Source organism: Oncorhynchus mykiss, chromosome 25, assembly GCF_057628025.1.
Source record: "Oncorhynchus mykiss isolate SJ-2025 chromosome 25, ASM5762802v1, whole genome shotgun sequence".
Taxonomy (NCBI): domain Eukaryota; kingdom Metazoa; phylum Chordata; class Actinopteri; order Salmoniformes; family Salmonidae; genus Oncorhynchus; species Oncorhynchus mykiss.
In genome coordinates, this window is record NC_143046.1 from 2,620,915 (window position 1) to 2,648,283 (window position 27,369).

The following is a 27,369-nucleotide window of genomic DNA, read 5'->3' on the forward strand; positions in this document are numbered from 1 at the left end:
TATCGTAAATGTTAGCAACACTTCCGCCTTTGCGGGATGCGCGGGGGATATGGTCACTAATGTAACCAGGAGGTGAGGCCTCATTTAACACCGTAAATTCATCAGGCTTAAGCCATGTTTCAGTCAGGCCAATCACATCAAGATTATGATCTGTGATTAGTTAATTGACTATAATTGCCTTGGAAGTAAGGGATCTAACATTAAGTAGCCCTATTTTGAGATGAGATATCACAATCTCTTTCAATAATGACAGGATGGAGGAGGTCTTTATCCTAGTGAGATTGCTAAAGCGAACACCTCCATGTTTAGTTTTGCCCAACCTAGATCAAGGCACAGACACGGTCTCAATGGGGATAGCTGAGCTGACTACACTGACTCCACTATGCTGGCATCCTGCTGCCTGGCCTGCACCCTATCTCATTGTGGAGCGAGAGGAGTTAGAGCCCTGTCTATGTTGGTAGATAAGATGAGAGCACCCCTCCAGCTAGGATGGAGTCCGTCACTCCTCAACAGGCCAGGCTTGGTCCTGTTTGTGGGTGAGTCCCAGAAAGAGGACCAATTATCTACAAATTCTATATTTTGGGAGGGGCAGAAAACAGTTTTCAACCAGCGATTGAGTTGTGAGACTCTGCTGTAGAGCTCATCACTTCTAACTGGGAGGGGGCCAGAGACAATTACTCGATGCCGACACATCTTTCTAGCTGATTTACACGCTGAAGCTTCCAGTCTGTTATTCAAACTCAATCAGCATGACAGAGGGATCTCCAGCCTTGTCCTCGTCAACACTCACACCTGTGTTAACGAGAGAATCACTGACATGATGTCAGCTGGTCCTTTTGTGGCAGGACTGAAATGCAGTGAACATGATTTTTTGGGGATTCAGTTAATTTGCAAAGAGGGACTTTGCAATTCATTGCAATTCATCTGATCACTCTTCATAACATTCTGGAGTATATGCAAATTGCCATCATACAAACTGAGGCAGAAGACTTATGAAAATTAATATTTGTGTCATTCTCAAAACTTTTGCCCACGACTGTAAAAACATTTCGCTACCTTTTCAATACAAAAAATAAAAACTGTTCATAGTATAATTTTTGTTAAGTTCGGTACCTCTGTCAAATGTTCCTCATGTGATTGAGAGGATCAAGTCAGCCCATCAGTACAGCCACTTTGTAGCACCAAGAGCAAAGAGTCAGCTCCACTTCCTCATTCAATACTAGAGCTGTCTGTCTGCATTGTTAGCCTCCCACTCATCATGCTGCACAATTGGGTTGTGGTCGGGTGATTGTGGAGGCCAGGTCATGTGATGCAGCACTCAATCACTCTCCTTCTTGGCCAAATAGCCTGGAGGTGTGTTGGGTCAACGTCCTGTTGAAAAACAAATGATAGTCCCACTAAGCCCAAACCTGATGGGATGGCGTATCGCTGCAGAATGCTGTGGTAGTCATGCTGGTTAAGTGTGCCTTGAATTCTAAATAAATCACAGACCGTGTCACCAACAAAGCACCATCACACCTCCTCCTCCTCCATGCTTCAAGGTGGGAACCAGACATGCAGAGATCGTCCGTTCACCTACTCTGCGTCTCACAAGGACACGGCGGTTGGAAGCAAAATATAAAATTTAGACACGTCAGACCAAAGTACAGATTTCCACCAGTCTAATGTCCATTGCTCGTGTTTCTTGGCCCAAACAAGTCTCTTCTTATTATTGATGTCCTTTAGTAGTGTTAGTAGTTTCTTTGCAGCAATTCGACCATGAAGGCCTGATTCACACAGTCTCCTCTGAACAGTTGATGTTGAGGTGTGTCTGTTACTGGAACTCTGTGAAACAATTATTTGGGCTGCAATCTGAGGCTGGTAACTCTAATGAACTTATCCTCTGCAGCAGAGGTAACTCTGGGTCTTCCTTTCCTGTGGCGTTCCTCATAAGAGCCAGTTTCATCACAGTACTGATGGACTGTCATTTCTCTTTGTTTATTTGATCTGTTCTTGCCATAATATGGACTTGGTCTTTTACCAAATAGGGCTTTATTCTGTATACCACCCCTAGCTTGTCACAACACAACTGATTGGTTCAAATGCATTAAGAAGGAAAGGAATTCCACAAATTCACTTTTACCAAGGCACAACTGTTAATTGAAATGCATTCCAGGTGACTACCTCATGAAGCTGGTTGAGAGAATGCCAAGAGTGTGCAAAGCATGGCTACTTTGTAGAATATCCACTTTGTTTGGTTTCTACATGATTCCATATGTGTTATTTCATAGTTTTGATGTCTTCACTGGTTCCCAGCCCAAAATAATTTATTTGGTTTAATAGCAGTGTGTACCTCTCAATGAACAAACCTGTGTAAATCCTCTCCTCTCCTCTCCTCTCCTCTCCTCTCCTCTCCTCTCCTCTCCTCTCCTCTCCTCTCCTCTCCTCTCCTCTCCTCTCCTCTCCTCCACAGTGTCCATCATCTCCTGTCTTCATGTTGTTCCTCTGAGCTGAAGGAATTCATAGCCACTGAAGTGTAAGTATGTACACACACCTCCTCTACCTCCACTGACACATTAAATACTAAAAGTACCCGATGAGCACATTATTTCCTGGTTTAAAACCCAGAGACATTCAGTGGAAGTTAATACAACTCTCTATTGTTCTGGCTCTTGGTCTTCATCTGGGGTTTTCCCTAAAACACACAGAAATACCCCCCACATCCAGACGTATGAACAGACGTCATTCATAGCCAATCAACTGTAAGTACAGTACAGCACCATATCTCCTGTCTTAACCACAGGTCTAGGGTCAGGTTACCTTCACTCCGTGTCGTCTGAGATACCGGCCACACACTCGTCTCCGCTCAACTCTGTTGATGTGAAGTCCATGGTGGAGTTGTACTCGCCTATCCCTTAACTATTACGGTGACTCGCCTAATCTTCCCTGGGTCCATACACACAACAGAAGACACTACAGATATAAGACTGTTACCATTTACCATGTTGGTTAGGGACATCATCTATGCTGGACAGATTAGTGTTGGTTAGGGACATCATCTATGCTGGACAGATTAGTGTTGGTTAGGGACATCTCTAGACAGAGTGTTAGTTAGGGACATCTCTAGACAGAGTGTTAGTTAGGGACATCTCTAGACAGAGTGTTAGTTAGGGACATCGCTAGACAGAGTGTTAGTTAGGTACATCTCTAGACAGTGTTAGTTAGGGACATCGCTAGACAGAGTGTTAGTTAGGGACATCTCTAGACAGAGTGTTAGTTAGGGACATCGCTAGACAGAGTGTTAGTTAGGGACATCGCTAGACAGAGTGTTAGTTAGGGACATCGCTAGACAGAGTGTTAGTTAAAATCAAATCAAATCAAATCAAATGTTATTTGTCACATACACATGGTTAGCAGATGTTAAAGCGAGTGTAGCGAAATGCTTGTGCTTCTAGTTCCGACAATGCAGTAATAACCAACAAGTAATCTAACTAACAATTCCAAAACTACTGTCTTATACACAGTGTAAGGGGATAAAGAATATGTACATAAGGATATATGAATGAGTGATGGTACAGAGCAGCATAGACAAGATACAGTAGATGGTATCGGGTACAGTATGTACATATGAGATGAGTATGTAAACAAAGTGGCATAGTTAAAGTGGCTAGTGATACATGTATTACATAAGGATGCAGTCGATGATATAGAGTACAGTATATACGTATGCATATGAGATGAATAATGTAGGGTAAGTAACATTATATAAGGCAGCATTGTTTAAAGTGGCTAGTGATATATTTACATAATTTCCTATCAATTCCCATTATTAAAGTGGCTGGAGTTGAGTCAGTGTCATTGTCAGTGTGTTGGCAGCAGCCACTCAATGTTAGTGGTGGCTGTTTAACAGTCTGATGGCCTTGAGACAGAAGCTGTTTTTCAGTCTCTCGGTCCCAGCTTTGATGCACCTGTACTGACCTCGCCTTCTGGATGATAGCGGGGTGAACAGGCAGTGGCTCGGGTGGTTGATGTCCTTGATGATCTTTATGGCCTTCCTGTAACATCGGGTGGTGTATGTGTCCTGGAGGGCAGGTAGTTTGCCCCCGGTGATGCGTTGTGCAGACCTCACTACCCTCTGGAGAGCCTTACGGTTGAGGGCGGAGCAGTTGCCGTACCAGGCGGTGATACAGCCCGACAGGATGCTCTCGATTGTGCATCTGTAGAAGTTTGTGAGTGCTTTTGGTGACAAGCCTAATTTCTTCAGCCTCCTGAGGTTGAAGAGGCGCTGCTGCGCCTTCTTCACGATGCTGTCTGTGTGAGTGGACCAATTCAGTTTGTCTGTGATGTGTATGCCGAGGAACTTAAAACTTGCTACCCTCTCCACTACTGTTCCATTGATGTGGATAGGGGGGTGTTCCCTCTGCTGTTTCCTGAAGTCCACAATCATCTCCTTAGTTTTGTTGACGTTGAGTGTGAGGTTATTTTCCTGACACCACACTCCGAGGGCCCTCACCTCCTCCCTGTAGGCCGTCTCGTCGTTGTTGGTAATCAAGCCTACCACTGTTGTGTCGTCCGCAAACTTGATGATTGAGTTGGAGGCGTGCGTGGCCACGCAGTCGTGGGTGAACAGGGAGTACAGGAGAGGGCTCAGAACGCACCCTTGTGGGGCACCAGTGTTGAGGATCAGCGGGGAGGAGATGTTGTTGCCTACCCTCACCACCTGGGGGTGGCCCGTCAGGAAGTCCAGTACCCAGTTGCACAGGGCGGGGTCGAGACCCAGGGTCTCGAGCTTGATGACGAGCTTGGAGGGTACTATGGTGTTGAATGCCGAGCTGGGACATCTCTTGACAGAGTGTCAGTTAGGGACATCGCTAGACAGAGTGTTAGTTAGGGACATCGCTAGACAGAGTGTTAGTTAGGGACATCTCTAGACAGTGTTAGTTAGGGACATCTCTAGACAGTGTTAGTTAGGGACATCTCTAGACAGTGTTAGTTAGGGACATCTCTAGACAGTGTTAGTTAGGGACATCTCTAGACAGTGTGTTAGTTAGGGACATCTCTAGACAGTGTTAGTTAGGGACATCTCTAGACAGAGTGTTAGTTAGGGACATCTCTAGACAGAGTGTTAGTTAGGGACATCGCTAGAAAGATTGTTAGTTAGGGACATCGCTAGACAGAGTGTTAGTTAGGGACATCTCTAGACAGTGTTAGTTAGAGACATCTCTAGACAGTGTTAGTTAGGGACATCTCTAGACAGAGTGTTAGTTAGGGACATCTCTAGACAGAGTGTTAGTTAGGGACATCTCTAGACAGTGTTAGTTAGGGACATCGCTAGACAGAGTGTTAGTTAGGGACATCGCTAGACAGAGTGTTAGTTAGGGACATCTCTAGACAGTGTTAGTTAGAGACATCTCTAGACAGTGTTAGTTAGGGACATCTCTAGACAGAGTGTTAGTTAGGGACATCTCTAGACAGTGTTAGTTAGGGACATCTCTAGACAGAGTGTTAGTTAGGGATATCTCTAGACAGAGTGTTAGTTAGGGATATCTCTAGACAGAGTGTTAGTTAGGGACATCGCTAGACAGTGTTAGTTAGGGACATCTCTAGACAGTGTTAGTTAGGAACATCTCTAGACAGTGTTAGTTAGGGACATCTCTAGACAGAGTGTTAGTTAGGGACATCTCTAGACAGAGTGTTAGTTAGGGACATCTCTAGACAGAGTGTTAGTTAGGGACATCTCTAGACAGAGTGTTAGTTAGGGACATCTCTAGACAGAGTGTTAGTTAGGGACATCTCTAGACAGAGTGTTAGTTAGGGACATCTCTAGACAGAGTGTTAGTTAGGGACATCTCTAGACAGAGTGTTAGTTAGGGATATCTCTAGACAGAGTGTTAGTTAGGGACATCTCTAGACAGTGTTAGTTAGGGACATCTCTAGACAGAGTGTTATTTAGGGACATCTCTAGACAGAGTGTTAGTTAGGGATATCTCTAGACAGAGTGTTAGTTAGGGACATCGCTAGACAGTGTTAGTTAGGGACATCTCTAGACAGTGTTAGTTAGGAACATCTCTAGACAGTGTTAGTTAGGGACATCGCTAGACAGATTGTTAGTTAGGTACATCGCTAGACAGAGCGTTACTTAGGGACATCTCTCCACTCCCTCTGGGCTCCACACATGAAATGTTCAAAATGCCCAAAATCTATTTCCTGTTCTGTTGAAGACAAAGCCAGAAGCGTAACAAAAGAGTGATCATGAATGAGGATGTCCTGTGTTCATTATGGTGCTTCGTGACGCGGCTGGTGTAGTAACCAACATGGAGACATCTTCCTGACGGGATATTACGCTGTGTGCATGAGGCAGCTTGAGATTGGAGGAGGAAGGGAGGACAGCTTCTCTGCTGGGTGTGATGTGGAGAGAACAGCTTCTTTACGCTATGGGAGAGGTGGGGGGCGGGGGGGGGGGGGGGGGGGGGGGGGGAGAGAAAGGAAATTAGATAACAAAGATGCACCAATGTACTTTTCTCACAATTAGCAGGAAGAAGAACATTGTGGGTACATTGTGGCAGCTGGGGGTGAATCAGGACATTGTGACAGCTGGGGGTGAATCAGAACATTGTGGGTACATTGTGACAGCTGGGGGTGAATCAGAACATTGTGACAGCTGGGGGTGAATCAGAACATTGTGACAGCTGGGGGTGAATCAGAACATTGTGGGTACATTGTGACAGCTGGGGGTGAATCAGAACATTGTGGGTACATTGTGACAGCTGGGGGTGAATCAGAACATTGTGGGTACATTGTGACAGCTGGGGGTGAATCAGAGCATTGTGGGTACATTGTGACAGCTGGGGGTGAATCAGAACATTGTGACAGCTGGGGGTGAATCAGAACATTGTGACAGCTGGGGGTGAATCAGAACATTGTGGGTACATTGTGACAGCTTGGGGTGAATCAGAACATTGTGGGTACATTGTGACAGCTGGGGGTGAATCAGAACATTGTGACAGCTGGGGGTGAATCAGAGCATTGTGGGTACATTGTGGCAGCTGGGGGTGAATCAGGACATTGTGACAGCTGGGGGTGAATCAGAACATTGTGACAGCTGGGGGTGAATCAGAACATTGTGGGTACATTGTGGCAGCTGGGGGTGAATCAGGACATTGTGACAGCTGGGGGTGAATCAGAACATTGTGGGTACATTGTGACAGCTGGGGGTGAATCAGAACATTGTGACAGCTGGGGGTGAATCAGAACATTGTGACAGCTGGGGGTGAATCAGAGCATTGTGGGTACATTGTGGCAGCTGGGGGTGAATCAGGACATTGTGACAGCTGGGGGTGAATCAGAACATTGTGACAGCTGGGGGTGAATCAGAACATTGTGGGTACATTGTGGCAGCTGGGGGTGAATCAGGACATTGTGACAGCTGGGGGTGAATCAGAACATTGTGGGTACATTGTGACAGCTGGGGGTGAATCAGAACATTGTGACAGCTGGGGGTGAATCAGAACATTGTGGGTACATTGTGACAGCTGGGGGTGAATCAGAACATTGTGGGTACATTGTGACAGCTGGGGGTGAATCAGAACATTGTGGGTACATTGTGGCAGCTGGGGGTGAATCAGGACATTGTGACAGCTGGGGGTGAATCAGAGCATTGTGGGTACATTGTGACAGCTGTGGGTGAATCAGAACATTGTGACAGCTGGGGGTGAATCAGAACATTGTGGGTACATTGTGGCAGCTGGGGGTGAATCAGGACATTGTGACAGCTGGGGGTGAATCAGAACATTGTGGGTACATTGTGACAGCTGGGGGTGAATCAGAACATTGTGGGTACATTGTGGCAGCTGGGGGTGAATCAGGACATTGTGACAGCTGGGGGTGAATCAGAGCATTGTGGGTACATTGTGACAGCTGTGGGTGAATCAGAACATTGTGACAGCTGGGGGTGAATCAGAACATTGTGGGTACATTGTGACAGCTGGGGGTGAATCAGAACATTGTGGGTACATTGTGACAGCTGGGGGTGAATCAGAACATTGTGGGTACATTGTGGCAGCTGGGGGTGAATCAGGACATTGTGACAGCTGGGGGTGAATCAGAGCATTGTGGGTACATTGTGACAGCTGGGGGTGAATCAGAACATTGTGACAGCTGGGGGTGAATCAGAACATTGTGACAGCTGGGGGTGAATCAGAACATTGTGGGTACATTGTGACAGCTGGGGGTGAATCAGAACATTGTGGGTACATTGTGACAGCTGGGGGTGAATCAGAACATTGTGGGTACATTGTGGCAGCTGGGGGTGAATCAGGACATTGTGACAGCTGGGGGTGAATCAGAGCATTGTGGGTACATTGTGACAGCTGGGGGTGAATCAGAACATTGTGGGTACATTGTGACAGCTGGGGGTGAATCAGAACATTGTGGGTACATTGTGGCAGCTGGGGGTGAATCAGGACATTGTGACAGCTGGGGGTGAATCAGAGCATTGTGGGTACATTGTGACAGCTGGGGGTGAATCAGAACATTGTGGGTACATTGTGACAGCTGGGTGTGAATCAGAACATTGTGGGTACATTGTGGCAGCTGGGGGTGAATCAGGACATTGTGGCAGCTGGGGGTGAATCAGAACTTTGTGGGTACATTGTGACAGCTGGGGGTGAATCAGAACATTGTGGGTACATTGTGGCAGCTGGGGGTGAATCAGGACATTGTGGCAGCTGGGGGTGAATCAGAACTTTGTGGGTACATTGTGACAGCTGGGGGTGAATCAGAACATTGTGGGTACATTGTGACAGCTGGGGGTGAATCAGGACATTGTGGCAGCTGGGGGTGAATCAGGACATTGTGGCAGCTGGGGGTGAATCAGAACTTTGTGGGTACATTGTGACAGCTGGGGGTGAATCAGAACATTGTGGGTACATTGTGACAGCTGGGGGTGAATCAGGACATTGTGGCAGCTGGGGGTGAATCAGGACATTGTGGGTACATTGTGACAGCTGGGGGTGAATCAGAACATTGAAAGGGATCTCAAACTAATGAAGATGGTTTATCTCTCCCACTTAGTGTGTTCCTTGAAAGATGCTCCATGTTCTATAACTTGAATGCTTATATACAGTGCATTCAGGAAAGTATTCAGGCCCCTTGACTTTTTCCACATTTTGTTACTTACTTATTTAAAAAAGGAATTATCTTCAATCTACACACAATACCCCATAATGACAAAGCAAAAACTGCTTTTTCAAGCAGAAATTTGCATCCTGTAGCTCTAATTCCAAAAAGTTCTGGGACACTGTAAAGTCCATGGAGAACAAGAGCACCTCCTTCCAGCTGCCCACTGCACTGAGGCTAGGTAACACGGTCACCACCGATAAATCTATGATAATCGATAATCAAGCATTTCTCAACGGCTGGCCATGCCTTCCTCCTGGCTACTCCAACCTCGGCCAACAGCTCCGCCCCCCCCCCCCCCCCCCACGCCCCACCCCCCCGCAGCTACTCGCCCAAGCCTCCCCAACTTCTCCTTTACCCAAATCCAGATAGCAGATGTTCTGAAAGAGCTGCAAAACCTGGCCCCGTACAAATCAGCTGGGCTTGACAACCTGGACCCTGAATTTCTGAAACTATCCGTCACCATTGTCGCAACCCCTATTACCAGCATGTTCAACCGCTCTTTCATATCGTCTGAGATCCCCAAGGATTGGAAAGCTGCCGCAGTCACCCCCCTCTTCAAAGGGGGAGACACCCTGGACCCAAACTGTTACAGACCTATATCCATCCTGCCCTGCCTATCTAAGGTCTTCAAAAGCCAAGTCAACAAACAGATCATTGACCATCTCGAATCCCACCGTACCTTCTCCGCTGTGCAATCCGGTTTCAGAGCTGGTCATGGGTGCACCTCAGCCACGCTCAAGGTACTAAACGATATCATAACCGCCATCGATAAAAGACAGTACTGTGCAGCCGTCTTCATCGACCTGGCCAAGGCTTTCGACTCTGTCAATCACCATATTCTTATCGGCAGACTCAGTAGCCTCGGTTTTTCTAATGACTGCCTTGCCTGGTTCACCAACTACTTTGCAGACAGAGTTCAGTGTGTCAAATCGGAGGGCATGCTGTCCGGTCCTCTGGCAGTCTCTATGGGGGTGCCACAGGGTTCAATTCTCGGACCGACTATTTTCTCTGTATATATCAATGATGTTGCTCTTGCTGCGGGCGATTCCCTGATCCACCTCTACGCAGACGGCACCATTCTGTATACTTCTGGCCCTTCCTTGGACACTGTGCTATCTAACCTCCAAATGAGCTTCAATGCCATACAACACTCCTTCCGTGGCCTCCAACTGCTCTTAAACGCTAGTATAACCAAATGCATGCTCTTCAACCGTTCGCTGCCTGCACCCGCACGCCCGACTAGCATCACCACCCTGGACGGTTCCGACCTAGAATATGTGGACAACTATAAATACCTAGGTGTCTGGCTAGACTGTAAACTCTCCTTCCAGACTCATATCAAACATCTCCAATCGAAAATCAAATCTAGAGTCGTCTTTCTATTTCGCAACAAAGCCTCCTTCACTCACGCCGCCAAGCTTACCCTAGTAAAACTGACTCTCCTACCGATCCTCGACTTCAGCGATGTCATCAACAAAATAGCTTCCAACACTCTACTCAGCAAACTGGATGCAGTTTATCACAGTGCCATCCGTCTTGTTACTAAAGCACCTTATACCACCCACCACTGCGACCTGTATGCTCTAGTCGGCTGGCCCTCGATACATATTCATCGCCAGACCCACTGGCTCCAGGTCATCTACATGTCCATGCTAGGTAAAGCTCCGCCTTAACTCAGTTCACTGGTCACGATGGCAACACCCACCCGTAGCACGCGCTCCAGCAGGTGCATCTCACTGATCATCCCTAAAGCCAACACCTCATTTGGCCGCCTTTCGTTCCAGTTCTCTGCTGCCTGTGACTGGAACGAATTGCAAAAATCGCTGAAGTTGGAGACTTTTATCTCCCTCACCAACTTTAAACATCTGCTATCTGAGCAGCTAACCGATCGCTGCAGCTGTACATAGTCCCATCGGTAAATAGCCCACCCAATTTACCTACCTCATCCCCCTGCTAAATTGTAATTATTCGCCTACCTCCTCATGCCTTTTGCACACAATGTATATAGACTCTTTTTTTTCTCTTTTTTTTCCTACTGTTTTATTGACTTGTTTATTGTTTACTCCATGTGTAACTCTGTGTTGTCTGTTCACACTGCTATGCTTTATCTTGGCCAGGTCGCAGTTGTACATGAGAACTTGTTCTCAACTAGCCTACCTGGTTAAATAAAGGTGAAATAAAACAATTAAATTAAAATAATTTGTAGACATTTTTTTGTTTGTTGCAAAACTGTCACATTTCCATAAGTGTTCAGACTCTTTACTCAGTACTTTGTTGAAGCACCTTTGGCAGCGATTACAGCCCCGAGTCTTCTTGGGTATGATGCTACAAGCTTGTCACACCTGTATTTGGAGAGTTTCTCCCATTCTTCTTCTCTGCAGATCCTCTCAAGCTCTGTCAGATTGGATGGGAAGGGTCACAGCACAACTATTTACAGGTCTCTCCAGAGATGTTCAAGTCCTGGCTCAGGCTGAACCACTCAAGGACAGAAATGTGTCCCAAAGCTACTCCTGCGTTGTCTTGGCTGTGTGCTCAGGACCATTGTCCTGTTGGAAGGTGAACCTTCAACCCAGTGTGAGGTCCTGAGCGCTCTGGAGCAGGTTTTCATCAAGGATCTCTGTACTCTGATCTGTTCATCTTTCCCTCGATCCTGACTAGTCTCCCAGTCCCTGCCACTGAAATACATTCCCACTGCATGATGCTGCCACCACCATGCTTCACCATAATGATGCTGCCACCACCATGCTTCACCGTCGGGATTTTGCAAGGTTTCCTCCAGACATGATGCTTGGCATTCAGGCCAAAGAGTTCAATCTTGGTTTGATCAGACCAGAGAATCTTGTTTTTCATGGTCTGAGAGTCCTTTAGGTGCCTTTTGGCAAACTCCAAGCGGGCTGTCATGTGCCTTTTACTGAGCAGTGGCTTCCGTCTGGCCCCTCTACCATAATGGCTTGATTGGTGGGGTACTGTAGAGATGGTTGTCCTTCTGGAAGGTTCTCCCATCTCCAAAGAGGAACTCTGGAGCTCTGTCGGTGTGCCCATTGGGTTCTTGTTCACCTTCCTGACCAAGACCCTTCTCCCCTGATTGCTCAGTTTGGCCGGGCGACCAGCTCTAGGAAGAGTCCTGGTGGTTCCAAACTTCTTCTATTTAAGAATGATGGAGGCCACTGTATTCTTGGGGAGCTTCAATGCTGCAGAAATGTTTTGGTACCCTTCCCCAGATCTGTGCTTCAACCCTATCCTGTCTCTGAGCTCTACGGACAATTCCTTCGATGCCTTTCCAAATCATGTCCAATCAATTGACTTTACCACAGGTGGACTCCAAGTGGTAGAAACATCTCAAGGATGATCAATGGAAACAGGATGCACCTGAGCTCAATTTTGAGTCTCATAGTCTGAATACTTATGTAAAAAAGGTGTTTTTGTTTTTTTTCTCCAAAAATGACTAAACCTGTTTTCTCTTTGTCATTATGGGGTATTGTGTGTCAATTGAGGAGTTTTTATTTAAGCAATTTTAGAATAAAGTAATGTAACAAAACGTGGAAAAAGTCAAATGGTCTGAATGCACTGTAAATGTAGAAGTCTAACAATCTGCCCCCCTCTTTCTGCATCTCTCTCTCCCTTTCTGCATCTCTCCCTCCCTTTCTGCATCTCTCCCTCCCTTTCTGCATCTCTCTCTCCCTTTCTGCATCTCTCTCTCCCTTTCTGCATCTCTCTCTCCCTTTCTGCCTCTCTCTCCCTTTCTGCCTCTCTCTCTCTCCCTTTCTGCATCTCTCTCTCCCTTTCTGCATCTCTCTCTCCCTTTCTGCATCTCTCTCTCCCTTTCTGCATCTCTCTCTCCCTTTCTGCATCTCTCTCTCCCTTTCTGCATCTCTCCCACCCTTTCTGCATCTCTCTCTCCCTTTCTGCATCTCTCTCTCCCTTTCTGCATCTCTCTCTCCCTTTCTGCATCTCTCTCTCCCTTTCTGCCTCTCTCTCCCTTTCTGCCTCTCTCTCCCTTTCTGCCTCTCTCTCCCTTTCTGCCTCTCTCTCCCTTTCTGCCTCTCCCTTTCTGCCTCTCTCTCCCTTTCTGCCTCTCTCTCCCTTTCTGCCTCTCTCTCCCTTTCTGCCTCTCCCTTTCTGCCTCTCTCTCTCTCTTTCTGCCTCTCTCCCTTTCTGCCTCTCTCTCTCTCTTTCTGCCTCTCTCTTTCTGCCTCTCCCTTTCTGCCTCTCTCTCTCTCCCTTTCTGCCTCTCTCTCTCTCCCTTTCTGCCTCTCTCTCTCCCTTTCTGCCTCTCTCTCTCTCCCTTTCTGCCTCTCTCTCTCTCCCTTTCTGCCTCTCTCTCGCTCCCTTTCTGCCTCTCTCCCTCTCCCTTTCTGCCTCTCTCTCTCTCCCTTTCTGCCTCTCTCTCTCTCCCTTTCTGCCTCTCTCTCGCTCCCTTTTTGCCTCTCTCTCGCTCCCTTTCTGCCTCTCTCTCGCTCCCTTTCTTCCTCTCTCTCTCTCCCTTTCTGCCTCTCTCTCGCTCCCTTTCTGCCTCTCTCTCGCTCCCTTTCTGCCTCTCTCTTGCTCCCTTTCTTCCTCGCTCTCTCTCCCTTTCTGCCTCTCTCTCTCTCTCTCCCTTTCTGCCTCTCTCTCTCTCTCTCCCTTTCTGCCTCTCTCTCCCTTTCTGCCTCTCTCTCCCTCTCCCTTTCTGCCTCTCTCTCCCTCTCCCTTTCTGCCCCTCTCTCTCTCTCCCTTTCTGCCTCTCTCTCTCTCTCCCTTTCTGCCTCTCTCTCTCTCTCTCCCTTTCTGCCTCTCTCTCTCTCTCTCTCTCTCTCTCCCTTTCTGTCTCTCTCTCTCTCTGTCTCTGTCTCTCTCTCTGTGTCTGATCTCCCCCCCAGTGTTAACGAGCTGTGTGTGGACGACCATGATAAGAACAGTGGTGGGAAGATTGATCTGAGTTTGAACATCCAGTTTGCTGTGATTGTGAGTATATTATGCATTCATTCATATCCACTGTTATGTACTGTATTACTGTCTGAATGTACTAACTTATACACAATGTACATCTTTATTATATTTTGCCGATATGGTCTGCCCAGAAGACCAGCATCCCGGAGTCACCTCTTCACCGTTGATGTTGACACTGGTGTTTTGCGGTACTATTTAATGAAGCTGCCCACAGGAAGTCCAGGATCCAGTTGGGCGGGGTTCAGACCCAGGGCCCGGGGAAGTGATGATGGCGATTGCATTGTCTGTGGATCTATTGGTGCAAATTGTATGATAGTCAAAAACGGATTAGTTCGGATGGTAATAACAGATGATTATCCAATGTGATAGATATATATACACACTACAGTTAAAAAAGTTTGGGGTCACATCGAAATTTCCTTGTTTTTGAAAAGAAAAGCACATTTGTTTTGACTATTAACATAACCGGTAGGAAGGTAGGAAACAACACCTCCCCTTCGCCGATCCTGCTCAGCCCCATCCATCCTCAACACTGGGGCCCCACAAGGGTGCGTTCTGAGCCCTCTCCTGTCCTCCCTGTTCACCCATGACCATGCACGTCTCCAACTCAATCATCAAGTTTGCTGACGTCACAACGGTAGTAGGCAAGATTACCAACAATGACGTGACAGCCTATAGGGAGGATGTGAGGGCCCTGGTGTAGTGGTGGAAAATAACCTCTCCTTCAACGTCAACAAAACGAAAGAGCTGATCGTGGACTTTTGGAAACAGCAGAGGGAAAACCCTCTTATTCCCATCAACTGGACAGTAGTGGAGAAGGTGAAAAGCTTCAAGTTCCTCGTTGTACACATCACAGACATACTGAAATGGTCTGCCCACACAGACAGCGTGGTGAAGAAGGTGGAACAGCGCCTCTTCAACCTCAGGAGGCTGAAGAAATTTGGCTTGTCACCTAAAACCCTCACAAACTTTTACAGATGCACCATTGAGAGCATCCTGTCGGGCTGTATCACCGTCTGCTACGGCAACTGCACTGCCTGCAACCGCAAAGCTCTCCAGAGAGTGACCAACGCATCACCGGGGGAAAACTACTCGCCCTCCAGGACAACTTCAGCACCCGATGTCAGGAAGGCCAAAAAGATCATCAAGGACATCAACCACTCGAGCCACAGCTTGTTCACCCCGCTACCATCCAGAAGGCGAGGTCAGTACAGGTGCATCAAAGCCGGGACTAAGAGATTGAAAAACAGCTTCTATCTCAAGCCCATCACTGTTAAATGGCCATCACTAGCCGGTGACCACCCTGTCACTCAACCCTGCACCTGAAAGGCTGCCGCCCCATATACATATGGAATCACTGGGGGTAGACTGCTCTGTGGGGGGGTAGACTGCTCTGTGGGGGGTAGACTGCTCTGTGGTGGGGTAGACTGCTCTGTGGTGGGGTAGACTGCTCTGTGGGGGGGTAGACTGCTCTGTGGGGAGTAGACTGCTCTGGTAATGAGTCAGTCCTGCTCTGGTCTAAAGTAGTGCACTATGTAGGGAATAGGGCTCCATTTGGGATGCAGTATGTTATTCTCAGGTAATGACTACTGTCTGAGTGCTGGTAAACAACCAGGTAAATCATCATAGTAAATTGGTAACTGAGATCTCATGCTGTGTGAACAATATACACTCAACACTTTAGGCCACAACTAAACACTGTCCCTAATGTCAAAATCAAATTAGATTTGTTACATGCTTCATAATCAACAGGTGTAGAATAAATGTGAAATGCTTTCTTACGGCCCCAACAACACAGAGAGGAACAACATTAATAAAAGTCATATTAAATTGATGAGTAACGACGTACGGCTCTAATCTCTCAGTATTACATACACTCTTCTTCTTCGGTTATATTGTATCTTCCATCCCCTCCTCCCTCACAGATACTAAAACAAGCCAAGATCTTTGACTTCATGGAATAACACAGGATGAATATAATCCTCCTCATCATGTTTCTCTGAGGGGGTCTGTACTGGCCTTACATAGAAGAGAAAGAAAGAGACCAAGAAGGGAATTGGGGCATGACATCACACTATTCAGTATTCATCCTCTATTTTGGGACGTTGTGAAATATTAAGACTGATATAGAAGTTATTGTTATTCTCCAGCCTTCTAGATGTCTCTCTATAAATTACAGCATTCTCTACTTCCTTAAATGTGCATCTGACTTTTCTCCTTTACCAGCATATGAAGAGAAATCTGAATGACCTCATTCTCTCGACCCTATTTTTAAATATCTATTTAGAAATCTGAAATGGAGAGAGTTGACTTTTGTCTAGGCCTCTAGCTTACAAACACGCAGCTATATCTATATCCATACTGCATTTTGATCCGGGTTGTAATTTAGGAGCTGGCGTTGCAGCAGATGGTTTTAAACTTATCGTCTGAAATACCAAAAGTCGAAGGTCGCTCTGCATGTGGATAGACACCAGACCCCCTCTCTCTTCTGTATCCATCACCCCATAGAGGATCCTATTTAAGGACCCCCTGTCTGCCTATGTGCCAGGAGAGAGATCAAGACTGAGAGAAAGCGAGAGTGTTAGCAGAAATGATCTGACCACCGTTGTCCTCTCTCTCTCTCCTCTCCAGTGGTGGGTCTTGATATCCAGGATGAGATCAGGTCATCATGAGGTGGGGCACATAGACAACCCCATGAAGGTTCGTCTCAACCATGGGTATGGTTGTCGCTTCGAGGGAGAGTTCACTATTAACAAAGTAAGGAGACACTGCTGACCCCCACTACACAGACCTCTGATCAAGATGGCGCCGACAGAGATGGTCCTTTAAAAAAACGATGCAGTTATTAGTTTACATTGTTAGCCCAGAAAACCTCGAGTCTTATAACATACAGCAGGGAAGAATTATTATAAAAGAGATGTCAACCCCCCCCCCCCCCCCCCTCCCCAAACAGATCCCTCGTCGGCCCAGAAAGAACTTCACTGGACTCTATGTAACCTGGAAACCATACATCCAAAGGTGGCGTTTATTGTAGCTGGGGATTTTAACAAAGCCAAGAATTTAGGAAGTATGGTTCTATCAGCATATCGAATGCACAATGAGCTTTCTGGATCATTGCTACTCAAACTTCCGCGATGCATCCAAAGCCCTTTGGGCAAATCTGACCATGACTCCATTTTGTTGCTCCCAGCCTATAGACAGAAACTAAAACAGGAAACGCCCGTGCTCAGGTCAATACAACACTGGTCTGACCAATCGGATTCCACGCTTCAAGATTGCCTCAGTCACGTGGACTGGGATATGTTCCGGATAGCCTCAGACAATAACATGAATGTACATGCTGACTTGGTGAGCAAGTTTATTAGCAAGTGCATTGGAGATGTTGTACCCTCTGTGACCATTAAAAACTTCCCTAACCAGAAACCTTGGATTGATGGCAGCATTCGAGACGTATGTGGCAGGGTCTACAGTCAATCATGGATTACAACAAGAAAACCAGCCCCGTTGTAGACATCGACGTCTTGGTCCCAGACAAATTAAACAACTTCTTTGCTCGCTTTGAGGACAATACAGTGCCACTGACACGGCCTGCTACCAAAACCTGTGGGCTCTCCTTCTCCGTGGCCAATGTGAGAAAAACATTTAAACGTGTTAACCCTCGCAAGTCTGCCGGTCCAGACGGCATCCCTAGTCGTGTCCTCAGAGGATGCGCAGACCAGCTGGCTGGTGTGTTTACGGACATATTCAACCAATCCCTATCCCAGTCTGTTGTCTCAGCATGCTTCAAGATGGCCACCATTGTTCCTGTTCCCAAGAAAGCTAAGGTAACTGAACTAAATGACCATCGCCCCATTGCACTCACTTCTGTCATCATGAGATACTAGTCAAGGACCAGATCACCTCCACCCCACCTGATAGCCTAGACCCACTTCAGTTTGCTTACTGCCCCAACAGGTCCACAGACGATGCAATCGGCATCACACTGCACACTGCCCTAACCCTATCCCATCTGGACACGTCAGAAGGCTGTTCTTCGACTACACAGGGTGGGGTCTCGACTGGGTCCTGGAATTTCTGACAGGCCGCCCCCAGGTAGGGAAGGTAGGAAACAACATCTCCACCCCGCTGATCCTCAACACTGGGGCCCCACAAGGGTGCGTTCTCAGCCCTCTCCTGTACTCCCTGTTCACCCATGACTGCGTGGCCATGCACCAACCTCAGGAGGCTGAAGAAATTTGGCTTGTCACCTAAGACCCTCAAACTTTTACAGATGCACAATTGACAGCATCCTGTCGGGCTGTATCACCGTCTGGTATGGCAACTGCTCCGCCCCCAACCGTAAGGCTCTCCAGAGGAGAGCACAACGCATCACCGGGGGCAAACTACCTGCCCTCCAGGACACCTACAGCACCCAATGTAATAAATGTATCACTAGTCACTTTAAATAATGCCACTTTAATAATGTTTACATACCCTACATTACTCATCTCATGTGTATATACTGTATTTTATACCATCTACTGCATTTTGCCTATGCCGCTCGGCCATCACTCATCCATATATTTATATGTACATATTCTCATTCACCCCTTTACACTTGTGTTTATAAGGTAGTTGTTGTGAAATTGTTAGATATTACTGCACTGTCGGAACTAGAAACACAAACATTTCGCTACACTCGCATTAACATCTGCTAACCATGTGACCAATAACATCTGCTAACTATGTGACCAATAACATCTGATTTGATTTGACAGCTAACAAAACCACAGGTGACTTGAGATAGATTTTCCAGTTTGCACACACAACCGTCACTGAACCCTGAGAAAGCTCCAGTTACCCAGAGAGACCCCTGTTATATCTGATTGGCCGCTCCGTGTTCTTTCCCAGAGGTGATTGGCCACTCTGTGTTCTTTCCCAGAGGTGATTGGCCGCTCCGTGTTCTTTCCCAGAGGTGATTGGCCGCTCCGTGTTCTTTCCCAGAGGTGATTGGCCTGTCTGTCGATGTAGTGAAGGGACATCAGAACGACAGCTTTTTCTTTTCAGACTGTTGGCACCATTGTGAAGGATTTTTAATAATGTGCCTAGACTAACTTGGCCACTGATTTCAATGTCTCATACTAAATATGAGATCTTTATAGTGAATCTGGATCACGGGAGGTTGGAAGACATATCTTTGGTGTGACTGTAATATGGGTTGATCAGAGCAGAAGATTTCGAGGCCTGTCTCCTCTCCTGCGTGTTTCTCCTGTCTCCTCTCCTGTCTCCTCTCCTGTCTCCTCTCCTGTGTGTCTCTCCTGTCTCCTCTCCTGTCTCCTCTCCTGCGTGTTTCTCCTGTCTCCTCTCCTGCGTGTTTCTCCTGTCTCCTCTCCTGTCTCCTCTCCTGTCTCCTCTCCTGTCTCCTCTCTTGTCTCCTCTCCTGCGTGTTTCTCCTGTCTCCTCTCCTGCGTGTTTCTCCTGTCTCCTCTCCTGCGTGTTTCTCCTGTCTCCTCTCCTGTCTCCTCTCCTGTCTCCTCTGGGATACGGTTTGACGTCAGCAGAGCTTCTAACAAGTTCTAACTGTCGTCACAATCCAGTGGTACTTTGATTATCTGATGAACTTTCTACTGAACTGAATGATCTTCCAACTAGCTGTGTATCAGGACTCCTGGGTTATATAAAGTCTGTGTCCTACTCATCTCTGTATGGTTATGTTGTTGTGCTCTCCCTCCAGGTACCAGGTAACTTCCACGTGTCGACCCACAGCGCCACAGCCCAGCCCCAGAGCCCTGAAATGACACACCTCATACACAAACTGGCCTTCGGGGAGAAACCACTGGTCAGTACAGTTCTGTAAACATGTTTACTTTGCCAAAGCAAGTGAAGTAGATAATAAACAGAAGTGAAATAAACAATAAAAATGAGCAGTAAACATTACACTCACAGAAGTTTCTAAAGAACAGAGACATTTCAAACGTCATTATGTCTATATACAGTGTTGTAATTAAGTGCAAATAGTTAAAATAAAGGGAAAATAAAAATAAATAAATATGGGTTGTATTTACAATGGTGTTTGTTCTTCACTGGTTGCCCTTTTCTCGTGGCAACAGCTCACAAATCTTGCTGCTGTGATGCAACACTGGTATTTCACCCAGTAGATATGGGAGTTTATCAAGATCGGGTTTGTTTTCAAATTCTTTGTGGATCTGTGTAATCTGAGGGAAATATGTCTCTCTAATATGGTCATACGTTGGACAGGAGGTTAGGAAGTGCAGCTCAGTTCCTACCTCATTTTGTGGGCTCTTGAGAGCCATGTCTGCCTACGGCGGCCTTTCTCAATAGCAAGGCTATGCTCACTGAGTCTGTACATAGTCAAAGCTTTCCTTAAGTTTGGGTCAGTCACAGTGGTCAGGTATTCTGCCACTGTGTACTCTCTGTTTAGAGAAATAGTATTCTAGTTTGCTCTGTTTTTTTGTTAATTCTTTCCAATGTGTCAAGTAATTCTCTTTTTGTTTTCTCATGATTTGGTTGGGTCTAATTGTGCTGCTGTCCTGGGGCTCTGTGGGGTGTGTTTGTGTTTGTGAACAGAGCCCCAGGACCAGCTTACTTAGGGGGCTCTTCCCCAGGTTAGTTTCTCTGTAGGTGATGGCTTTGTTATGGAAGGTTTGGGAATCGCTTCCTTTTAGGTGGTTGTAGAATTTAACAGCTCTTTTCTGATCATTTTTGATCATTAGTGGGTATCGGCCTAATTCTGCTCTGCATGCATTATTTGGTGTTCTACGTTGTACACGGAGGATATTGTTTCCAAATGTAGTGTTTGTCCCATTTTGTGAAGTCTTGGTTGGTGAGTGGACCCCAGACCTCACAACCATAAAGGGCAATGGGCTCTATGACTGATTTAAGTATTTTTAGCCAGATCCTAATTGGTATGTTGAATTTAATGTTCCTTTTGAGGGCAGAGAAGGTCCTTCTTGCTTTGTCTCTCAGATCGTTCTCAGCTTTGTGGAAGCTATTCTCTGGCCAGTGGACATAGTTCCTGGTGTGGATGTGTTCATGCCATGCTCCTCTAAGGTGGTGTGTGTGTGTGTGTGTGTGTGTGTGTGTGTGTGTGTGTGTGTGTGTGTGTGTGTGTGTGTGTGTGTGTGTGTGTGTGTGTACAACATGGAGAACAGCGACATTATCTAGGAGTTATCTGGACTTTTCAAGAGAGACTTAGTCAAAGACGACAACAGTTTAAAAAAACATCAAAGATAAAAACACGTTATGCTAATAACATTACATATTGTAACCAATCAGTAAACATGTCTTCTCTCTGTCCCGCCCCTACAGGAGTACGTAGCCTATAATAACATTACATATTGTAACCAATCAGTAAACATGTCTTCTCTCTGTCCCGCCCCTACAGGAGTACGTAGCCTATAATAACATTACATATTGTAACCAATCAGTAAACATGTCTTCTCTCTGTCCCGCCCCTACAGGAGTACGTAGCCTATAATAACATTACATATTGTAACCAATCAGTAAACATGTCTTCTCTCTGTCCCGCCCCTACAGGAGTACGTAGCCTATAATAACATTACATATTGTAACCAATCAGTAAACATGTCTTCTCTCTGTCCTGCCCCTACAGGAGTACGTAGCCTATAATAACATTACATATTGTAACCAATCAGTAAACATGTCTTCTCTCTGTCCCGCCCCTACAGGAGTACGTAGCCTATAATAACATTACATATTGTAACCAATCAGTAAACATGTCTTCTCTCTGTCCCGCCCCTACAGGAGTACGTAGCCTATAATAACATTACATATTGTAACCAATCAGTAAACATGTCTTCTCTCTGTCCCGCCCCTACAGGAGTACATAGCCTATAATAACATTACATATTGTAACCAACCAGTAAACATGTCTTCTCTCTCTCTGTCCCGCCCCTACAGGAGTACGTAGCCTATAGCCACACAGGAAGGATTATCCCAGCTATCTGGTATCGCTATGACCTCAGTCCAATCAGTCATGTACACAGAGAAGAGACAACCTCTTTACCGGTTCATAACTACGGTATGTTACCCTAACCCTTAACCCCAACCCCTAACCCTTAACCCTAAACCCCTAACCCTAAACCCTTAACCCCAACCCTTAACCCTAACCCCTAACCCCAACCCTTAACCCCAACCCTTAACCCCAACCCTTACCCCTAACCCCTAACCCTTAACCCCTAACCCTTAACCCTTAACCGCTAACCCTAGCTTCATGTCCACATCCCGGTTAAACCCTAACTCCTGACCTGTCCCCCCTCTCCCCTCCAGATCTGTGCTATCATCGGGGGGACGTTCACGGTAGCAGGCATCATAGACTCCTGTATATTCACAGCCTCCGAGGCCTGGAAGAAGATCCAGATAGGAAAGATGTCCCGAGGACGTATCACTACGCTGTCCCGAGGACGTATCACTACGCTGTCCCGAGGACGTATCACTACGCTGTCCCGAGGACGTATCACTACGCTGTCCCGAGGACGTATCACTACGCTGTCCGAGGACATATCACTACGCTGTCCCGAGGACGTATCACTACGCTGTCCCGAGGACGTATCACTACGCTGTCCCGAGGACGTATCACTACGCTGTCCCGAGGACGTATCACTACGCTGTCCCGAGGACGTATCACTACGCCCCCATGAAACGTATTTCTAACATCCAGAAGGGTGTATCTCAATAGTCTACAGGCTTCCTCTCCTGAAGGGTGTATCTCAATAGTCTACAGGCTTCCTCTCCTTCACCTGCTAGAATAATAATAATAATATACCATTTAGCTGACGGTCTTTTCCAAAGCATTCATGGTACACATTTTCTTTATGGGAGGCCCCAACGGGAATCGAACCCACCATCCTGGTATTAGAAGTGCCATGCTCTACCCACTGAGGCATTCATTCCTTCATCTGTCCTAGCAGATTAAGGAAAGGAGACAAGGAGACAAGACTTTATACAATTGAGATACTGGCCTTATATTTCCCCATATGACAACGGGATGGATGGGGTCGACTGTAGGAACATCACAAGTTGTGCCTTTAGGTTTGTGAAGCCCATGTCGTGTCTCACAAATGTATTTTCAGCGTTCTGTAAATGTTGTTTTCAATGTTGACTGAACCAGGGTTTTCTTAATGCTGAATCTGTCACGGTATTGGCTGAATTATAGACCAGCAACAACTTTGCCAATCAGTGGTCAGTGTTTTCTGCCCCGCCTCCTCTCCTTTTTCTAGAATGTTTCCCAAAATGCATTGTGACTGACTGTCTGTTCAGTGTCCGTGTCTCATCCTTCTGTTCTGACATTGTTGTTGCTTTCACCCATTTTGTTTTTCTTTCTGTGAATTTTTAAAGGATTTGGATGTCTTATTTTTGCCAAAAGAATAGTATTTTCTTAGTTTCGTATTATATTTTACACTGTATGTAAATGTGTTGTGTTCTTTTGATTTGAAAAGGATAACAATTCGGTATTATCCGTTTGACCTTGTTACTGGGTTTCTGTGGGAAAGGAGGGAACTGTTTTTAGTTAGGGTGACATTTGGGATATAGCCCTTCTATCGCCAATGTAGTGCATGACTTTTAGACCAGGGCCCGTAAAGCTATGATCAAAGTAGTGCACTACACAGGGAATAGGGTGCCATTTGGGATTCCGTCAAGATGTACTTTATCGATGGTCTCATCGCTACCATGCCAACTAAGATGAAGGCCATTGAAGTCTTTGTTAAAACTGGTATTTCTGGACTAGGTCAGACATGTTCCTGTTATGAAAGAATCCGATGACGTGTCATCACTGAAACAACCCGTTGTACTACCAGTAAAGTTACCTTAGCAACCGCGGTGTTCTAGTTCCTACTTCCTCATGACAACAGACAAGCACTGACCTCAGACTATTCAGGCGCCTTCCTTTTAGAGACTGATCTAGTTACTCGCTGTCCTTACCCAATCGGCCTGGAATATTCCAAGCCAGTGAAAACGTGTTGCATAAAACTGACACTATTATTATTTTTTAAACATTTTTTTATACAGACGTATTTGTTTGATTTGTACTTTAGTGGCAACAGTCCACACACAGAACTGGAGCCCATCTATAGGTCCACTCCACACACAGAACTGGAGCCCATCTATAGGTCCACTCTGCAGAGGTGTGGTAATGTTGACTTCAGTCCACACACAGAACTGGAGTCCATCTATAGGTCCACTCTGCCGAGGTGTGGTAATGTTGACTTCAGTCCACACACAGAACTGGAGCCCATCTATAGGTCCACTCTGCCGAGGTGTGGTAATGTTGACTTCAGTCCACACACAGAACTGGAGCCCATCTATAGGTCCACTCTGCCGAGGTGTGGTAATGTTGACTTCAGTCCACACACAGAACTGGAGCCCATCTATAAGTCCACTCTGCCGAGGTGTGGTAATGTTGACTTCAGTCCACACACAGAACTGGAGCCCATCTATAGGTCCACTCTGCCGAGGTGTGGTAATGTTGACTTCAGTCCACACACAGAACTGGAGCCCATCTATAGGTCCACTCTGCCGAGGTGTGGTAATGTTGACTTCAGTCCACACACAGAACTGGAGCCCATCTATAGGTCCACTCTGCCGAGGTGTGGTAATGTTGACTTCAGTCCACACACAGAACTGGATCCCATTGTAGTTCTATAGGTCCACTCCACACACAGAACTGGAGCCCATCTATAGGTCCACTCCACACACAGAACTGGAGCCCATCTATAGGTCCACTCCACACACAGAACTGGAGCCCATCTATAGGTCCACTCTGCCGAGGTGTGGTAATGTTGACTTCAGTCCACACACAGAACTGGAGCCCATCTATAGGTCCACTCTGCCGAGGAGTGGTAATGTTGACTTCAGTCCACACACAGAACTGGAGTCCATCTATAGGTCCACTCTGCCGAGGTGTGGTAATGTTGACTTCAGTCCACACACAGAACTGGAGCCCATCTATAGGTCCACTCTGCCGAGGTGTGGTAATGTTGACTTCAGTCCACACACAGAACTGGAGCCCATCTATAGGTCCACTCTGCCGAGGTGTGGTAATGTTGACTTCAGTCCACACACAGAACTGGAGCCCATCTATAGGTCCACTCTGCCGAGGTGTGGTAATGTTGACTTCAGTCCACACACAGAACTGGAGCCCATCTATAGGTCCACTCTGCCGAGGTGTGGTAATGTTGACTTCAGTCCACACACAGAACTGGAGCCCATTGTAGTTCTATAGGTCCACTCCACACACAGAACTGGAGCCCATCTATAGGTCCACTCCACACACAGAACTGGAGCCCATCTATAGGTCCACTCCACACACAGAACTGGAGCCCATCTATAGGTCCACTCTGCCGAGGAGTGGTAATGTTGACTTCAGTCCACACACAGAACTGGAGCCCATTGTAGTTCTATAGGTCCACTCTGCCGAGAAGTGGTAATGTTGACTTCAGTCCACACACAGAACTGGAGCCCATTGTAGTTCTATAGGTCCACTCTGCCGAGGAGTGGTAATGTTGACTTCAGTCCACACACAGAACTGGAGCCCATTGTAGTTCTATAGGTCCACTCTGCCGAGAAGTGGTAATGTTGACTTCAGTCCACACACAGAACTGGAGCCCATTGTAGTTCTATAGGTCCACTCTGCCGAGGTGTGGTAATGTTGACTTCAGTCCACACACAGAACTGGAGCCCATTGTAGTTCTATAGGTCCACTCTGCCGAGGTGTGGTAATGTTGACTTCAGTCCACACACAGAACTGGAGCCCATTGTAGTTCTATAGGTCCACTCTGCCGAGGTGTGGTAATGTTGACTTCAGTCCACATACAGAACTGGAGCCCATTGTAGTTCTATAGGTCCACTCTGCCGAGGTGTGGTAATGTTGACTTCAGTCCACACACAGAACTGGAGCCCATTGTAGTTCTATAGGTCCACTCTGCCGAGGTGTGGTAATGTTGACATCAGTCCACACACAGAACTGGAGCCCATTGTAGTTCTATAGGTCCACTCTGCCGAGGAGTGGTAATGTTGACTGCAGTCCACACACAGAACTGGAGCCCATTGTAGTTCTATAGGTCCACTCTGCCGAGGAGTGGTAATGTTGACTTCAGTCCACACACAGAACTGGAGCCCATTGTAGTTCTATGTTCTACGAGTGTTAACCTTGCAGTGTTGACTTCAGCTCCCTGATTCAGTCCACATGTAGCTCGCTGGCTGTGTCTGGGTTCAGCTCCCTGATTCAGTCCACATGCAGCTCGCTGTGTCTGGGTTCAACTCCCTGATTCAGTCCACATGTAGCTCGCTGTGTCTGGGTTCAACTCCCTGATTCAGTCCACATGTAGCTCGCTGGCTGTGTCTGGGTTCAGCTCCCTGATTCAGTCCACATGTAGCTCGCTGTGTCTGGGTTCAGCTCCCTGATTCAGTCCACATGTAGCTCGCTGTGTCTGGGTTCAGCTCCCTGATTCAGTCCACATATAGCTCGCTGGCTGTGTCTGGGTTCAGCTCCCTGATTCAGTCCACATGTAGCTAGCTGTGTCTGGGTTCAGCTCCCTGATTCAGTCCACATGTAGCTCGCTGTGTCTGGGTTCAGCTCCCTGATTCAGTCCACATGTAGCTCACTGTGTCTGGGTTCAACTCCCTGATTCAGTCCACATGTAGCTAGCTGTGTCTGGGTTCAGCTCCCTGATTCAGTCCACATGTAGCTCGCTGGCTGTGTCTGGGTTCAGCTCCCTGATTCAGTCCACATGTAGCTCGCTGTGTCTGGGTTCAGCTTCCTGATTCAGTCCACATGTAGCTCGCTGGCTGTGTCTGGGTTCAGATCCCTGATTCAGTCCACATGTAGCTCGCTGGCTGTGTCTGGGTTCAGCTCCCTGATTCAGTCCACATGTAGCTCGCTGTGTCTGGGTTCAGCTCCCTGATTCAGTCCACATGTAGCTCGCTGTGTCTGGGTTCAACTCCCTGATTCAGTCCACATGTAGCTCGCTGGCTGTGTCTGGGTTCAGCTCCCTGATTCAGTCCACATGTAGCTCGCTGTGTCTGGGTTCAGCTCCCTGATTCAGTCCACATATAGCTCGCTGGCTGTGTCTGGGTTCAGCTCCCTGATTCAGTCCACATGTAGCTAGCTGTGTCTGGGTTCAGCTCCCTGATTCAGTCCACATGTAGCTCGCTGTGTCTGGGTTCAGCTCCCTGATTCAGTCCACATGTAGCTCACTGTGTCTGGGTTCAACTCCCTGATTCAGTCCACATGTAGCTAGCTGTGTCTGGGTTCAGCTCCCT

General features: G+C 47.0%; 1 protein-coding gene across 15 annotated transcripts in view; it reads left to right on the forward strand.

Moving 5' to 3' along the window:
* LOC110504351 (endoplasmic reticulum-Golgi intermediate compartment protein 1) overlaps nucleotides 1-23,924 on the forward strand; it is a 67,259-nt gene extending 43,335 nt beyond the window's left edge. For 6 of the 15 annotated variants that reach the window (XM_090221209.1, XM_090221216.1, XM_090221214.1 and 3 more), the window contains 6 exons: nucleotides 2,453-2,515; nucleotides 14,019-14,103; nucleotides 16,720-16,845; nucleotides 19,802-19,906; nucleotides 22,009-22,129; nucleotides 22,378-23,924. In XM_090221209.1, the coding sequence (XP_090077335.1) occupies nucleotides 2,453-2,515; nucleotides 14,019-14,103; nucleotides 16,720-16,845; nucleotides 19,802-19,906; nucleotides 22,009-22,129; nucleotides 22,378-22,748 (871 nt within the window). In that variant the 3' untranslated portion in view covers nucleotides 22,749-23,924. Of the gene's footprint in view, nucleotides 1-2,452; nucleotides 2,516-14,018; nucleotides 14,104-14,222; nucleotides 15,293-16,719; nucleotides 16,846-17,041; nucleotides 19,074-19,801; nucleotides 19,907-22,008; nucleotides 22,130-22,377 lie in introns of those variants that run through there. The other 9 variants (XM_090221212.1, XM_090221222.1, XM_090221224.1 and 6 more) reach the window with 5 other exon arrangements.
* Nucleotides 23,925-27,369: the final 3,445 nt, after the last annotated feature.